At 39.9% G+C, this 18,052-nt stretch overlaps 1 protein-coding gene across 3 annotated transcripts in view; it reads left to right on the forward strand.

Annotated features, from left to right (window-relative positions):
* Positions 1-12,014: 12,014 nt before the first annotated feature.
* The window catches only part of NLK (nemo like kinase), a 129,658-nt gene continuing 123,620 nt past the window's right edge, over positions 12,015-18,052 (forward strand). For 2 of the 3 annotated variants that reach the window (XR_012481461.1, XM_074263677.1), the window contains exon 1: positions 12,024-13,735. Coding sequence is in view for 1 of the 3 variants with exons in the window: in XM_074263677.1 (XP_074119778.1) it covers positions 13,275-13,735 (461 nt within the window). In the remaining 2 variants the exon portion in view is untranslated. Of the gene's footprint in view, positions 13,736-18,052 lie in introns of all 3 variants that reach the window. The other variant, XR_012481462.1, reaches the window with a different exon arrangement.

Genomic DNA, 18,052 nt, shown 5'->3' on the forward strand with positions numbered 1-18,052 from the left:
TAACAATGTGGTGATTCAAGGCAATTCCAAAAGACTTGGAACAGAAAATATCATCTACATCCAGAGAGAAGATTATAAAGACTGAATATGGATTGAAGCATACTATTGTCACTTTTTTGTTTGTTTCTTTCTTTCTCAGAGTTTTTTCTCTTTTGAGCTGATTTTTTTGTCCAATATTACAAATATGGAAAGAATTGCATATAACCTATATCAGATTGCTTGCTGTCTTGGGGAGGGAAAGGTAAGGGAGGGAGGGAGAAAACTTTGGAACACAAAGTCTTACAAAAAATGAATGTTGAAAAGTATCTTTATATGTATTTGGAAAAATAAAACACTATTGAAAAATTTTATTGAAAAAGCATATGCTTCATCTTTTTTTTATTTTATAAAGGAGGAAATTGGGTCCTAACCATAGCTTTAAGTCTGGATAACCACTCATTGGGTACATTATAACAATGATTCATTTGTTGCATGGGATGGAGTAGAGGCTGTTGAAGTGCCTTGTAGCTCACAAATTCTGTGGGTCTATTATGACTCTATAACATATTTGGTTCACAGAATTTAAGGCTGAAAAAGACCTTTGAGACAATTTAGTCTAACGCTTGATTTTCCAAAGGAGGAAACAGAGGGGAATGATTCACTTGAATTCTCCAACCTGTTTACATTTGGGTTATAATCTTCATCCATAGAGATCTTGAGTATCTGATCCTTATTATTTCAGCATCTGAGTCATTGGACACAAAGAAACACCTAGAAGGATTTGGCAGGGAACCTGATCCTCAGCATCTTCAACATGGTGCTAGCCTATTCTAGCACCTCCTTTTTCAGGGGTGCTAGGAGAGACTAACACAATGGCAGGCTATCTTTGGAGAGGACACTGATCACAAGTTGGGGAAGGAGAAGAAGAGGATCCCCAAGTGTCATGTAAGACAGGTCAGGAAAACTGCTATATGTTTTCATCTGCTCATCAATCCAGGGATACCTCCTCAAGCAAAGTGAGAAGTGGATAGCATATGTGAAATCCTGAAGGAAATATAATTCAGAACAATGTGGATATTAGAAAATGACAGAATAACAGATTCTTAGAGTGAAGAGAGAGCCCAGAGACTATCTAGTTCAAATCATGTCTTAATAGAAAGCTTATTACATTCTCTCAGTCTCTTCTAAAAGATCTCTAATAATGCATTTAGTAGAAACAAGAATGTAGGGGAAAACATCTGTCTCCTTTCAATGGAGAGGTAGAGGATTATGGGTGTAGAATGTTGTATATATGGCCAGTCTCTCTCAGTTGATTTTGTTTAATAAGTTTATTGTTGTTTGTTGTTGTAGTTGTTGTTATTTATTATAAGGCAAGAGTGGGGAACATCTAGCATGAGTGCTGAATAAGGCCCACAAACTCATTTGGTAAGGCAACTGCAGGTGATGATGAGCTGAAAACTAGGTACAATAATCTCCCACTGCTTGAGTTTTATAAGATGATAATTTTGTATGGCCCAAAAATGATGTTATAAATATATAAATGACCTTTGGCAGAAAAAAGCCTTCACCCCATTATGAGGGAAGGCTTGCTGAAAAAAACAAAAGGCATAAATAAAACTTCAAAAACTTTTTTAAAAAGATCTTATTTTTATGACATAGTAATTTTCTATCTTTAATAACATTTGAGAATAAATATGTATCTATTAAAAATATTTAAATGAAGAAACAAAGTACAGGTGAATTTTTGCTGATTGTTATCAGGCCTTAGAATATTATGGGATCTTTAGAAAGAGATCCATAAAGCAGTAAACTGGGGGAAAAATTTTGCATCCAAGGATTCTGATAAAGGCTTCATTTCTAAAATATGCAGAGAATTGACTCAAATTTATAAGAATACAAGTCAATAAATGATCAAAGGATATGAAGACAATTTTGAATAAAGAAATTAAAATCATCATATGAAAAAATGCTCTAAATCAAAATCAGAGAAATGCAAATTAAGACAACTCTTAGGTACTATTACGCTCATCTTAGATTGGCTAAGATGATAGGAAAAAATAATAATGAATGTTGGAGGGGATGTGGGAGAACTGGGACACTGATACATTGTTGGTGGAGTTGTGAACTGATCCAACCATTCTAGAGAGCAATTTGAAATTATACTCAAAGGGGTATCAAACTGTGCATACCCTTTAATCCAGCAGTGTCTTCATTGGATCTTTATCCCAAAGAGATCATAACAAAGGGAAAAGGATGTTTGTAGCAGCCCTTTTTGTAATGGCAAGGAACTGGAAACTGAGTGGATGCCCATCAGCTAGAAAATGGCTGAATAACTTAGAATATGTGAATGTTATGGAATATTATTCTTCCATAAGAAATGTCAGCAGGATGATTTCAGAGAGGCCTAAAGAGACTTACATAAACTGATTTGCCAAGTGAAGTGAGCAGAATCAAGAGAACATTGTGCACAGCAACAAGATTATACAATGATCAATTCTGATGAATTTGGCTCTTTTCAAAAGCAAGGTGATTCCGGCCAGTTCCAATGGTCTTGTGATGTAGAGAGCCATCTGCACCTAAAGAGACAGACAGCTGTGGGGACTGAGTGTGGACAACAACAGTGTTTTCACTTTTTTGTTGTTGTTTGCTTGCATTTTTTTCCTTTCACATTTAAAAAATTTTTTTGGATCTGATTTTTCTTGTGCAGTATGATAAATATGGAAATATATGTATAGAAGAATTGCATATATTTAATATATATTGGATTATTTGCTGTCTAGGGTAGGGGGAAGGAGGAAGAGAGGGAGAAAAATTGGAGCACAAGGTTTTGTAAAGGTAAATGTTGAAAACTATGCATATGTTTTGAAAATAAAAAGTTTTATTTAAAAAGTAATTAAATATTAAAAAAAAAAGAAATAGATCCATAACTACTTGAAAAAAATTGGGCAACCTATACAGTTTGTCTATAAATATATAGATCTAAATTAACAATGAATTTGGCCCAGAATTAACCAAGACGATCCTGAAAGGCTTAGATTATCTTCAAGTAATTACAAAGCTCCTTTAATGACCCCAAATTTATCCTGGTGGGAAAATTCATTCTCTTTTAATAATAATATTTTACTAGCATTATCTCGTAGTTTTGAGACACAGAACATGTTAATTTTCTTCCCTACCCATACCCTCCCCCCAAAAAAAATAAAAAGGAAAATTAGTACAGAAGAAAATGATACTTGAGCAGTCAGTCAACAAATATTTATTAAGCTTATAGTAAGTGCTAAGTAGGAAGGCACTGTGCTAAGTAGTAAAGAAGTAAAAAGACAATTTCTGCAACTATATATATATACAGTGTAACTGCAGATGAGCTACATTGTAGAGAAGTGACAGAGGAAAAGCACTAGCATTAGGGAGGATTGGAAAAGTCTGCCTCAACTAACAAATAAGGAACTTTGGAGAATTGAAGTAAAGGATATCATCAAAGCAATGGAGAATTAAAAAAACCTGGGCTGGCCACATGGAAAGGGCAAGGAATGATGCAGAGACTGCCTGAGGGTTCCAACGATATTCCCAAGATCTCCAAAGAAAGTTAGGGAGCTCCCCACCACTGCCAGCCCCCTTCTTCCCTCCCCCATCTTGGACTCCAGCATATTTGGTAGACATTCCCTACATCCCCAACTCCATCTAAACTTCTGTGAGGACATGGACAAAAGTCACCCAGAATAGCCAGGTAGAGATGGGCTGCTGTACTTATCATTGAAAAGAAAACCCAAATAGATGAAGATATTTTGAATATCTGAAAACCTGGAGTAACTTTTCCCCATTTTTGATTTAAAAATAAATAAATAAAAACTCTTGCTTTTATTACTTAGGAAAATTAAATGCTTAATAACAAAGGAGGTAAGATAGAAGAACTAGGTTACAATACAAATAGCAATTTTTCTAGCATGTGAGGACTTGGTTTTAAGCCTTCCCTTTGACCCCTGTTAACTAGGTGACATTGGAAAAGTCATTAAACCTTCCTGGGACTTGGTTTCCTTTTCTGTAAAATGAGGAGATTAGACTAGATAGCCTCTGATATCCTAGCCAGCTTTAGATCCAGGATCTTTACCCAGAAGTGGCCCTTGTAAGGTCGCTTTCTATTAAGGAGTGAGGGAGAAGTCCAGACTGAAGGTCTGGGAGGCAGGGTTATCCTTGTTAGCTTAAAAGCCTATGCATGTTCCAACTAATAGGAGCTTAAAAAAATACTCATTATAATTTTGTCTGACTCCTTCTTGGGACCTGCCTTGTCTTTGGTCTCGTTGACTTAGACCTCAGGGCTCTTATTTTTGTTTCCATTGATGACTTTGCTTGTTACTAGGCACTCTGACCCACTTCATTACTTTAGACCAATATGCCCTTGCCTCTGGTCCTTCTGGAGGCTATTCTGACTCATGATTGCCAACCTTCACTATAGATACACTCAGGTTCCAGCCTTTTCCTCAACCTGGGATCAGTTGGCTGATCCTAGGTCTGTGGCACAGTGAATGGAGATGACTCAGCTGGCAGCCTGCGGGATTTTCAATCTAACTTCTCTCTTCCTTTTAAAGAAAAAAAATTTAATTTAATTTTTTTCAATTAACAAAAATCTGTATTTCCCCTTCTCATCCCACCCATTGAAAAAGAAACAAAACCCTTATAATGAATATTTGTGGTCAAGCAAAACAAATTCCCTGATTGACAATGTACAAAAAGTATTTCTCAGTCTGAATTCTGTTCATCACCTTTGTCAAGAGATGACCAGTATGTTTAGTCATACATTCTCTGTAAACTCTGTCCCTTCTCCTACACACACACACACACACACACACACACACACACACACACACACACACACACACACCTTCCTTTGGGAGCGTTGTCTTTGAGCTAAGCCAGTCTGAATAGATCATGGACACAAATGGACATAGAATAAGAGAGAGTATGTATTATTGAAGTGTAGATTTAAAGCTGGAAGGAACCTTGGAGGTCATCCAGGCAAATACCCACACTTTACTCATGGGGAAACTGAGACACAGAAAAGAAATGATCTATGTAAAGTAACTTGGGGGACAAATAGCACAATCAGAATTTGAATTTGGGTCCTCTGACTGCAAATTCAGGCTCTTTTCCTGATTTTTTTCTTTTCTATAAAATGCTGCCTCAAATAGCATCCTTTTAATAGGGTTTCAGCTCTTGCTGACTATACTTCTTTCTGTTCCTTAAAAAGGAGGTAGAAATTAGAATTTAAACAAAGAAAAAGTTCAGTGAAAAGTCTAATTATACTGATAACTAATAAAGTATTCCTTATGTCTAAAGTTTTGCTGCAGACATTTTTAAGCCCAGTTCTTTTGGGGCTTAGTGAAAACAAAAAGGTTTATAATTGCATAGCTAAAAAAGCTAAAAAACAAAACAAAACAAAACAAAACCTTGGACTTTTTTTTCCCTTTCAATATCTCTTCAAATTTGTTATTTTTTTGTGACTCCATAATTCTCCATTCCATGACTACATCATAGTATGTTTAACCAGTCTCCAATCATGGGGATTTTGTGTTGTCGTTGGGTTTTTTGGTTGTTTTTTAGGAGGAACATTGACAAGATGGAACAGTGGTCAAATGGGTAAGGACACCCAAAGCAATGTAATATAAGGATGTATTGAAAAAACTGAGGTTGTAATTTAGCCTAGAGGAATAAAAATTGGGAATAGGGGACAAGAGGGACCATAGTACCTGTGACTTTAAATATTTGAAAGACTTTGGATGATTTTTTTTGGGTTGATCCTGAAGCATGGAAATTGTAGGGAAACATTTCAGCTCAATATGAGAGAACATTTCCTAAAAATGAAAAGAGATTTACTGTGCAATGATTTCTTTCAGGGAGTAGTAGTGATTTTTTTTGTCACTTTGAGTCTTCAAACATAAAAATGGATGGTCACCCACTGGGGATATTATGAATGGGATTCAAGTTCTGGTTAGATATTGGATTGGATGACTTCTTAGGTCTCCTCCATCTCTACCTTCAATGATTCTAGCTAAAGTAAGGGGGTGAAGAGAAGACCTTAATATCAGAACTGTGCAAAAATAGAATGAGCTATTGAGTTTTCTGTCATTGCAAATCTTTAAGCAGAATGATAGTAGATTGCCTAGTTAAGTCCCAGTTGATTTGAGCCTTGAAGGAAATAAAGAAGAGGTGAAGAGAGAATACATTCCATGTATGTGGAATGGCTTTTGGATCGTAGAAAGGTAAGAAATAAGATGCCAAGGTGTTGTTGTTATTTAGTCATTTTTCAGTTATGTCCAACTCCTTACAAGCCATTTGGGTTTTTCTTGAAGACACACTGTAGTGGGTTGCCATTTCCTTCTCCAACTCATTTTAGAGATAAAAAAAACTGTAGTAAACAGGATTAAGTGACTTGATCAGAATCATACAACTAATAAGTGGTTGAAAACATATTTAAATTCAGATCTTCCTGGCTCCAGGATCTATACATTATATCATCTAGCTACCCTTATGCCAAATCTAGGGGACAGCAAAATGGCAGGAAAATTGTGTGGAAGGGGAGCAAGGTAAAATAGCTCTAAAAAATAGAGTGGAACCATACTGCGAAAGGCTTTATATGCTAATAGAATCTAGAGCTACATTAAAAATAAAGAGGTCCTCAAATAGGCTCATAGGACTAGAAAAGATAATAACAAATGTGGGAGGAGATATGGAAAAACTGGGACACTAATGTATTGTTAGTGGAATTGGGAAATGATCCAACTATTCTGGAGAGCAATTTGGAACTATATCCAAAGGACTATCAAATTGTGTATACCCTTTGGTCCAGCAATGTCTCTACTAGGTCTGTATCCCAAACAGATCATAAAAGAGGGAAAAGAACTCACTACAAAAATGTTTGTAGCAGTCCTTTTTGTAGAGGCAAGAAACTGGAAACTGAGTGGATGCCCATCAGTTGGGAAATGGCTGGATAAGTTATGGTCAATGAATGTAATGGAATGTTATTATTCTATAAGAAATGATGAGCAGGCTGATTTCAGAAAAGCCTGAAAAGACTTACATGAACTGATGATAAGTGAAGTGATCAGTGAAGTGAAGAACATTGTATATAGTAATAAGAAGATTATATGATGATCAACTGAGATAGACATGACTCTTTTCAACAATGTAGTGATTCCCGGCAATTACAAAAGACTTGTGATGGAGAAAGCCATCTGCATCCTGAAAGAGAACTATGGAGACTGAACATGGATCATACTTTTTTCATCTTTTTCATCGTTCCTCTCCCCCTCATATCTCATGTTCAGTTCTAGATACAATAGCTTAGGGAGGACATTGACCAGCTAGAAAGTGTACAGAAAATGGTAACTAGGATTTTGAAGATCAGTTGAAAGAATGAGGAATGATGAGCCTGCAGGAAAAGAGTCTGTGGAGCCAAGATGGAGGAAAAGAACATGATTGATGAAGACAAAAACACAAGAGCACTAGGTGGAAGGCAAATTTAGGACTGATACCAGTGTTACCTCAGCTTAGAAATTTCCTATTAATTAAAGCTAGTCAAAAGTAGAACAAGGGAAGGGATTTCTTTTCCCTGGAGGTTTCAAAGCCAGGGCTGAATGACCACTTATTTGGTACATCATGATGGGGATTCTTTTTCAGTTGGATCAGATATACCAACATCATCCCAAATCTAAAATTGTGTGAAATGTCTAAGTGAAGAATTTGTATTCAATCCCAGAGAGAATAAGGAGTCATTGGTGATCTTTAAGTGAGAGGATGATATGGTCAGACAATTGCATAAGGACGATTCTTTGGTAAACTATGTAGGAAATGGATTGGGAAAAGGAGAGACTGGAAGTTAGGAAATTGTTCTAATAATGCTAGTCAGGATGTGGACCAGAATAACAGGTTCCCTCATTGCACTATTAGCAAGCAAGTCACAAATTCATCAGCTGCTCTGCTTTTCAGACAAAGAATTCCAGCAGATGTCCAGATAGCTGAAGTTCTCCCAACAACAGAGAGATCTTAAATTCTAAAAGGAGTAGAAATAAAGCAGCCAGCAAACATTTAATTACGTTTCTACTATATTCAAGGCACAGAAGTGGATATTAGTGAAATAAATAACACAGTGCCCACAATTGTAGAATTTGTAGTTGTTGTTGTCTGTTCTTTGTTCTCAAAGAGGACCAATGATACCAGGAAGATAACGTCTTGACTTGCAAGTGAATTGGATTTAAGTGAGGCGGAACTGTTCAAAGTCATCAGTCTCACTCTCTCCAAGATTGCAGTCTACCTGGAGAGACAAGACAAACATGCACAGAATATCAACCAATCAACAAAATATCTATTGAACATATGTTACAAGCCAGGCAATGAGTTAAGAATTGGTGATACAAAAAAGAAAGCAATTAAATCCCTTACCTTCAAGAAGTTTACATTTTGATTTTACAAAATAAAGATTACTGGTAAAAGTATTACTAGACATAGATTACAACAAAACTAGCAGTCTATTACAGGTGATAAGGTAAGATTATCATCATCTTCAGGGAAGTTTCACAGAGCATCTGGGGCTTGAATTGAACCTTAGAAAGTATAGAAAAACAATTCACATGATTGGAGGAAAAGTATTCCTTTCAAAATTGGGGAAACTGTGAACAAGGTTTAAATGGGATAATTGGCACCATGTATTAAAAAAAAAAATCTGGCTATAAGGAAGGGTTCATATAGCAAAGAGACTAAACTTGTTCAGTTTGACTTTCAGAGGAGATCCCAGGAGCAAGGGATGATTCTATGATTTCATAAAAATTGGCAAAATTTGGCAACTGTGATTATGTGATTTCTAAGTTTGAAAAGGCAGAATTTGGCTTGATGGCAGGAAAAACTTCCTAAAACTTAGCAAATATGGAATGTACTGTCTCTAGAAGTAGTGGGAGGCAGAGGTGAAAATCCTTTCACTGGAAGTTTCTAAGCAAAGACTGAATGACCACTTGTTTGTATATTGTTCAGACACATTAAACTAGATGGTTGCAGATATCCCATTCATCTCTAAAATACTATGATTTTGTGATATAAGTGAATTGAAAGATACATTAGGAAATGTTGATTGGAACTAGATCAAAGGAGGCTTTGTATACCAGAATGAAGAATTTGGGCTTTATCTATAGGCAATAGGGAGCCATTGCAAATTTCTGAACTGGAGAAACTGGCATTTGGGGATGCTTTATTTGGCAATGGTGTACCTGGTCAAATGCATCCAGACAGTCTAACAGCAGGAAAACCAGTTAGCAAATTAGTGAAATAGTCCCAGGGGAGAGATAATGAGAATCTGAACAAGGATGAGTAGGGCAAAAAGGAATAAACAGATGATAAAAACTTTACAAAAGAACAACTGAAAGTAAATGCTAACTGTACATGGGAGCAAAGGAGGAGGAATTGGAGATACTGTAACTCCAAAGTTTTGAACCAAGGAGAATGGCTCTGTCAATGGTAAGAATAGGGAATCAGGAGAAAAAAGAAGCCTTGTTTGACTTTCTTGGCAAAGATACTGGAGTGGTCTGCATTTCCCTCTCACTTTACAGGTGAGGAAACTGAGCTAAACAGGGTTAATAACTTGCTCAGGGTCATACAGTTACTTAAATGTTTGAGGGCAGATTTGAACTCAGGAAAATGAGTTTTCCTGAATCTAGGATGGGCTTTCTATGAGCCTCTTCCTCCTTCTCCTCCTCCCTCCTTTTCCCTTCCCACTCCCCACCTCCCAGCCCCATATCCCTGGTCTAAATTAAAAAGAAATGTGGTCAGACCAAAGACAGAAAAAAAAAAAGGGACTTTGACTTTTCAAAGAAGTTCTCCCTATGGACTAGAATGGTTAGCAAAGATTCCATAAGGGATTTGAACTAGGCCTTGCACATTGGGTTAGCCCTTTATAGAAGAGAAGAAGCATTCTAGGTAAGAACCCAAGCAATGACCTAGAGAGTCTAGTTTTGTTTTTTTTTTTTTTTGGGGGGGGGCAGGGGGAATGATGAGATCTTCCTAGCTGAACAGGGGTGTGTGTTTGGGGGAATAGTAAGAGATAATGCTGAAAATACATAAAGTAATTATAGAAATCCTTGGCCCTCTTTCTTCCGCTTCCTTTTTGCTTGTCCTTCTTTTCCATACAGAAAAAGTGTGGCACGGTGAAAGAACTGGGAGCACCCAGGGAGGAATCCTTTCTCAAACCCTTACTAGCCAGCTATATGACCATCAGCTAATCATTTCACTCCTCCAAACCTCAGTTTTTACATCTGTAAAATGGGTGATAGGCTCTGTGTTGCACGATTATTGCAATGACTATGCAATGCAATAATGCTCATCTGTAAAAGCCTATTATAAACCTCAAAACCTACCTAAGGCTGATCTAAGTAATCCCAATTTCTTCAAGTCTTTCTTTAAGGCCCTTTCCAAATGCTTTCATCATTCCAATTGTCCCACACTGGACTTTTTCCAGTCCTACCCATCTTGCCTTCAACTTGAATAGGACCCAGCCCAAGCTTAGCATAAGAACAAGATCACCTCCCACACTTCCTGTACATTATATTCCCGTTGGAGCATTCCAGTGTCCTGTTTGCTTTTTTAAAACAGCAACTGCTATCTTGCTGACTCACATCCCACTTCCAGTTTATCATCCCCAGAGCCTAAAAAAATCCTGAGGAGAAAGGCCTCTCTGCCGATGTTTTGGGGGAGGAAGGGGAGTGACTAATGAATTGACCCAAATGGATGAAAGATGGGATCCAGAACAATGTCTAAATGCTCCCTTGTTTGCTTCTCTCAAGGAATCAACCGATGGCATTTTGCTTTGTATTGTAGTCTGTGTGCATGTCTTATGATTTCTCGATTCTATTTATTTTGAATTATTAGATTTTTATTAAGCATCAAACATTAGGCTAGGTAGTGAGGATAGAGACATTTTTTAAAAGCTACTTTTGCCCTCAGAGAGCTTATGTTTTATTGGAGGAACATATGGAAAATTAATCTTCGTATTCCTCCATCAAGCTTGGAATTTTTTAAAAGGATCATTCATCTTAATTTGCAATAGTGAGCATTCATAAATCATAAATCCATAAATAGAACGCGGAACTTTGAGTGTCCGAGAAGAAATCTCTGCATCAGAATGGTTGGGATGATGTGGGATGTAGGCAGCGTCAGGATGCCGGGGTTGGCTCAGTGACTGAAATACTAGGTGACTTCAATTTCTCCTCCTCTGGAGGTAATCTGAGGTCAGGGTCGCTTGTCAAAGAGAAGGTGAAGGCTGGACTCTCCAACTCAAGTTTAGATAACCATCACCGGAGCTAGTCCTTGGCTTGGAACTCCTCCCATTGAATGCAGGCTCCACCCCTTCATCACAGGCCCCGCCCCGTTCTATTGCCCCCGCCCCTTGAAGAGACCTTCGCACAAATGACAGCGAGGTCTCCATAGCCCTTACCCTATATGGGACTTGGGGGAGGTACCGACATTAATTCTCACTTCTATTTGACAATTCCAGGTGTCCATCTTACTAGCATCCCGCCTTTGCTCCGTCCCCTGGTCAGGATTGGTGGGTCTATTCTTTGTCTTCAGCCTATGATTGGTTCTTTCATTCCACCCCTCTCTTTCAGATCTTATAGCCGAGGTTAGCACGCAGCTTCCTGCTCCTGCCCCCCCAGAAAAAGAAGAAGAAAAGAAAAAGGGGGAAAAAAAAGCGGGGCTAAAGAGAATGTCACCGGGGATCTTTGGTTTCCGATTCGCTTTCAGGCCCGTCCTTCAGAACAAACTCTACATAGTGATTGGACCATAGGCCTGTCTATCGAGGTTTGAAGGCGGGATTTCCCAAGGAGCTCCCCACCTTGTCTCCACTGGCCGACCTACCCGCTCGTCTGGGGCTCAGGACCTGCGATTGGAAGCGGGCGCGGGGAGGCGGGTCCGGATTGGCTGAGGCGGCCGGTCAGTACGAGGCGGGGGCGGGGCCTCAGCGGCTCGTTGCGCGTGTCCGCCGCTGGCTCCGCTCTATCCGGCTGTGCAGGGAGGTGAGTCCGGCGGCGGCGGCGGCGGCGGCGGCGGCGGTGGCTGAAGGAAGGAGGCGGCGGCGGCGGCTGAAGAGACATAGAGAAGGCGGCGGCGGTGGCGGCCGGGAACCGGGTGGGGGCAGGGGGGAGACGGAGCAGTCGTGAGCCCGGCGGGGCCGTCGCGCGGAGGACCCACCCGCTCTCCCCCCAGCCCTGCTCGGCGGCGGCGGGGGCAGGAGGCAGCCGGAGCCGAGCTCGAGCACACCCCGCCCGCCCGCCTCCCGCGGCTCCATCGCTGGGCCCCGGCGCCGGGCTCCGCTCGAGCCCCAGCCCCCGGGGCGGTTCCCTCTGCCTGTGCGCCGGATCGAGCTGCGAGCAGCGAGCGCTGCCCATCTCACCTCGCTCCCACCCTCCGCCTTCCATCCCCTCCTCCTCTTCCTCCTCCTCATCCTCCTCCTCCTCCTCCTCCTCACTTTCCCCCTGCTCTTTCTCCTCGTCTCCTTCCCGTCGCCTCCTGCTCTCCCCCTCACTCCCTCCCCCTTCCCTGCCACCTTCCCACATTCCCTGGCTCATCCTGCTCTGGGAAAGTTTAGCCACCCCCCACCCCATCCCCATTCTCTCCCCTCCCCTCCGTCCCTTCCCAGTCCGCCTAGCTGAAGAGGAAGGGGAGATGTAGGAAGAAGGCCCTAGGGGTCCAGGGGGGGGGGCTTCGTTCTCTGATTTCCCCCCCCATCTTGAAAACCAGTTTTTGTGTGTGTGGTGGGGGGGGAGGCGAGGTGGAGTTAGGGTTTTATTTTTGAGGAGTTGGAAAGGTGTTCAGAAAAGGATGTGGGAATGGAAGGGGTAGGTGAAGCCACCTTCCTTACAGGTTTCCAAGGGTGGTGCGTTCCCCGGGTCTTTTTGTGCGAAGGATTCTGGTGGGGCAGGAGGTTTGGCTTCCATTCTTATATTCAAAGTTAGTGGGCTCCCCCCAAAATGTTAATAATGGAGTTTTAGTACTCAGTTGTGGCAGGAATCCTGGGGGGAAGGGGTCCCTTTTTTCTTTTTCTTTTTGTTTTGTTTTTGTTTCTTTTTTCCTTTTTCTTTTTGCAACACACACCCACAAAGGAAAACACCAAGATCCTCTAAATTGTTTGGATTGATTGATGAAGACATAAAGCCAGTTAAGCTCTATGTTTTTTAAGGTGGAGTGGTGTTCTTCATTTTTAAATGGCCAAATGACAGCTTGACCCAATTTGTTTTCAAATCAAAGGGCATTTTTTAATGTCTCTTTGTGGCACGGCAGCCAACGCAAAAATGATGGCGGCTTACAATGGTGGTACATCTGCGGCGGCAGCAGCAGGCCACCACCACCACCATCACCACCACCTTCCACACCTTCCTCCTCCACACCTTCACCACCACCACCACCCTCAACACCATCTTCATCCCGGATCAGCTGCTGCTGTCCACCCTGTGCAGCAGCATACCTCTTCAGCGGCTGCCGCGGCTGCTGCAGCCGCGGCGGCTGCTGCCATGTTAAACCCCGGGCAACAACAGCCATATTTCCCATCACCGGCACCAGGTCAGGCCCCTGGACCAGCTGCCACGGCCCCAGCTCAGGTACAGGCTGCAGCAGCAGCTGCAGTTAAAGCGCACCATCATCAGCACTCACACCATCCACAGCAGCAACTGGACATTGAGCCGGACAGACCTATTGGATATGGAGCCTTTGGTGTTGTCTGGTGAGTATGAAAAGAAACACACAACTGGTTTTTCTTTCAGCCATTGTGGTTGAACACAACCAACCAGAAGGTGCCTCTAGCCTTTGGCGTGTACTCTGCTCAGGACCACTGAGTCTGGCCACACTTAGGAAAGACCAACTCATGAGTTATGGACCGGCATAGTTTGCAGCCATTGTGGTAGGCCTAGGCCTGTACTTAGGAACCATGTCACTCACAGCTTGGGTGGCCGTCTTGCCCAAGAGCATCATTGGCTTAGTATCATAGTAAGAAAGCAAATGGTAAATGGAAGAAAGCTTTGAATATGACTTTCCTCGAAGACCTTGGAAGATCACATCTGGTGTGGTCAGAATTTGCAATCACTTGTCCAGGTTTTTCAGGTGCTGCAACCATCCCAAGCTGAGCATATACCTCGAGTTAGAGCATTATTCTTACTTAGCCTGTTTTATTACATAATAACTTCCCACTCCCATTCATCCTTATCGACCCTTATTTCATAACCCATGGAAGACTTTTGTTGGGAGAGTTCATGGCTGTCTCCAACTGGATCATTTTTTAACAGTTCTGCATTCCTCAGAAGAAAAGTTAGGCATGCTTAGGCATATTTACTTGATCGGCTTATTTTAGACCCATGAGGCTATTTCAGTCAGCCCCCTTTTGGAAACCTCTTAGGGCATTAATGGTCTTTTAATAACGAAGCATTACATACAGTTTCCCACTTAGAACGTGACAGGTGATGGTAGAATGTAGACGTGCAATGGTCCACATTCATTGTAGGGTTTTAGTGTCATTCAGAGGTCATGTAAGTTACTCTCAACCCTTGATAGTTTGAATAGTGTCGAGATAAAGTATTCTTTTAAAACAAATGAAATTCCTCTACTTACTGTACTCCTAGAATGTTTTACAAGAGCAGAGAGACTTTTGAAAAGCAACATTTTGGTTTGTTTGTCGCCTTTGGAAGGTTAAGACACAGTCTTGCGATAAAAGTATCAATTTTTAACTATGTAGCACTGTAGTTCTGACAATAATGGAGTAGACCAAAAACACTTGAAGAGTTAGCCTGTCCTTCACAAAGATCAGTATAGATAGGAATCTCTTCCTATGAGTAGTTTTCTCTACTCGTTAAATGGTTTGCATCTACTCATCAGTCCCATCTAAACCCCTCTCCAAGGGTTTCCTTCATTCTTTCTCATGACGATCCTGTGATGAGCATAAATGTTCTTTCTGCATTGTCTCTGGCAATCATGGGCTTATTAGTTGAGATTTTTTTCCTTTATGCTTTCAAACAGGATCTGATTCATGTCTTTAAAACAGTATATATCAGATTGTCCTGTCCATTCTGAAGCTTCATCTGAATATCTCCAGGATGGGAGTTCTCAGGTTTTCTGGGACTGCTGGGGAGGAAGGCAGTAGTTTGGAGAATATCTTGCTCTGCTCTGCCACTTCATTTTCAGTTTTTCATTCCTAGTGGCCCCAAGACTTCAAGAAAGTGAAAAGTGGCATCTTCTCCGAGAGGCTGAGAACACTCACAAATCTGCCTGTTAAATAGAAAGAATGACAGCATGTTGGGGCTTCCCTAGTTGGAGCTGTTGCCTTTCCTACATGGTAGAAGACAAAGATAGAAAAAGATGGATCGCAGCATTATTCATTATGCTTTATGTGTAACCTAAAGAGATTCCAAAAGTGATACTGCTTTTAGAAAATGCTAATAATTGTGATTACAGAGTTAGCATGGGGAAAAATGAGGGGGGGAAAATGTATGAGCAAAAAGACTGTGGCCAAAGAAGGGATTATAGATGAATGAAAGGACTTAGCTACTGGCTGGACAGCCCTTTGGTAACTTCAGGGTGTAATGTGAGCAGACCCTTACAGCATGGGGCAAGCCATTGTGGTGGACTTGGACAGGCTTTGCCTTGCATAGGCAGGTGTGACCTGACAGCGTTGCAGATAAATCTGGAGCTTCATCTTTAGAGGGAATGCTTTCATCACAAATCCATCTGAGGATTTTCAGAGGAAGAGGAAAAACATAGTAGAGTTTTGGCAGTTGTAGAGCCAAACTTTTATTGTTGAAATATTCTAGTAAGGAAAACTGCAAAATGATGTTAATGTGAAATTGAAAAATTCCAAATAATGTGAGAAAAAGTGTGCTGGAAATATTTTTGAAGTCTTTCACTAAATTTATGGAATACTTCATACCAGACAATTTAGGACAAAAGTATATGAGCTGTCTTTCAGTGCTATTTCTTCTGTGTTTTGATCCCTCCAACTAGATTGTGAGATAAGAGATAAAAGACCACATCTTAGGTTTTTGTCTGTCTCTATAAAGTAGCTAGCTCAGTGCTAACATCTAGTTGGTTCATTCAACACACATTTGCTAGCTGTTTAATTGATCTTTGCAATGTAAGTTCCTCTCTTTTCTTCAACCAAACAAGTTCTTGTGTATGCTGTTTTATGTGTTTTTTATCAGATGTTGCAGGTGAAACACAAGATCTTGGCATGGAAAGAAGGGGAGAGTTCCAGGTGTGTGTGTTTTTAGTATGCAAATGCATTTTCTATTTTTTAGTTGCATATTAAAGATTTGCTGTCTGAATTATTTTTGATCAGCTTTAGTATTTAACTCCTGTGTGACCTAAATAAGATTATGAAAATGCTCTTTGAACCAAACTGTGGACCAACAGTCAGAGTGAACTGTGCTCATTTTCTGAAACCTGAACCAGACTTTGCTATTCTTTTTTTTTTTTTTTTTTTTTTTTAACTGAACAGCTAACTGAACTAAAGTATGTTTTATAAGCACAGCTAATGAACCAGTTGAAACTGGAACTGGACTATTTTCCAAAACTGTTGAACCGGAATATAAAGATTTTTTACCAAAGGGATATTTTGAAATAATACAGATTTTAATATGGCAGGAAGACTTATGCGAACTGATGCAGAATGAAGTAAGCAGAACCAGAAGAGTATACATAAAAACTTAAAACAATAAAATGAAATACTACACATGTCTAATTGTAAAGCTGAGAGTTGGGCCCCAAGAGAAGTTGAGGAAATATACTTTTTTCTTTTGTCGAGATAGGTGCCTATGGATATGGCATAGTGCATATATGTCAAGACTCGATGAATTTATTAAATTTTTTAAAACTTTGTTACAAAAGAGGACTTAATAAGGTGGAAGGTTGGGATATATTTGGATATGAATGACAAAAGCAAAAGACATCAATAATGTCACCTCTGAGAAGGAAATAAGTGAGTTTAATAGTTATTAAGGTGGAATTCTAGATGCACTTAGATAAAGATCTGTGTGTAGTTTATGCATTATTTTGAATCATGTCATTGCAAATATTGCTTTCTGCCAGAGCATATCAGTAGAAAACTATTTCTGTCTTAGGGAACTAGAGAGCACTGTATTAAGCAGCACTAACTGATGACCCCCCAGAAATTGTGTGTAATTTTAGGGGATATTTCATTATTCCTACATGTAGACTAGGAGAGATATTTGTAGAAGTGATGCTTCACTTTACTATTGGATTTATCAATGAATAATTTAGCATTCTTGACTTAATTTCTCTTGCTGTTAGAAATTACTTCATACCAGACAATTCCTTTTCAAAGCAACAGAAATGAAGCTAGAACTTGTCTTTGTGTAAAACTTCATACTGATAAAAATCCATTTTTTATTTTGTTTGAATGCAGAAGTGTGAAATGAAGACTTTGGTAAAGTGTGGAAATGCTGTTAAATTTAACTAATGAAATTACTTATCAGTATTGGACAGTTTTATAAAAGTAGTGAGTTTCCTATTAGCTTGCTGGGAAAGATGCTGATTTTGCAGTTCAATTAAAATTTCATTAACAACTGCCCTTTGTAGTTTATTTCTAGCTAAGGGTTACCAGTTTATTTGCTGTTATTACTGGGCAGTGTATACAGGTGTGATGCATTCAGTGCATAATGGGGTAATAAGGGGGGAGAGGGGAGTCATCAGGTGCATATAATACAGCCTTCCTTATGTGGACTCCCATTTTCCACTCTCCCTTTTACAGATATTTTCACAGCAAACAAAACTTTAGTTTTTGATTTAGTGACTTAGTGAATTTGATGTAAACCAGTCATTTCCAGTCATTTTGACTCCAGTCTGTATGTGGTGCAGAAGAAAATACTTGTGTTTTCTTGAAAAATTGACAGCATCAGAAAAAAGACTCAACAACTAATGAAATTTGTACTTTAGAGGATTAGTCAAAGCTGAGGAAACTTTTTTTTTCTTTTAAAGAAAATGAGAGTACTAAGTCCTGCAAAAGCCAGAGTTGAGTTCAACTGATCACCAAAGC

This window comes from Sminthopsis crassicaudata, chromosome 4 (genome assembly GCF_048593235.1).
Source record: "Sminthopsis crassicaudata isolate SCR6 chromosome 4, ASM4859323v1, whole genome shotgun sequence".
NCBI lineage: Eukaryota > Metazoa > Chordata > Mammalia > Dasyuromorphia > Dasyuridae > Sminthopsis > Sminthopsis crassicaudata.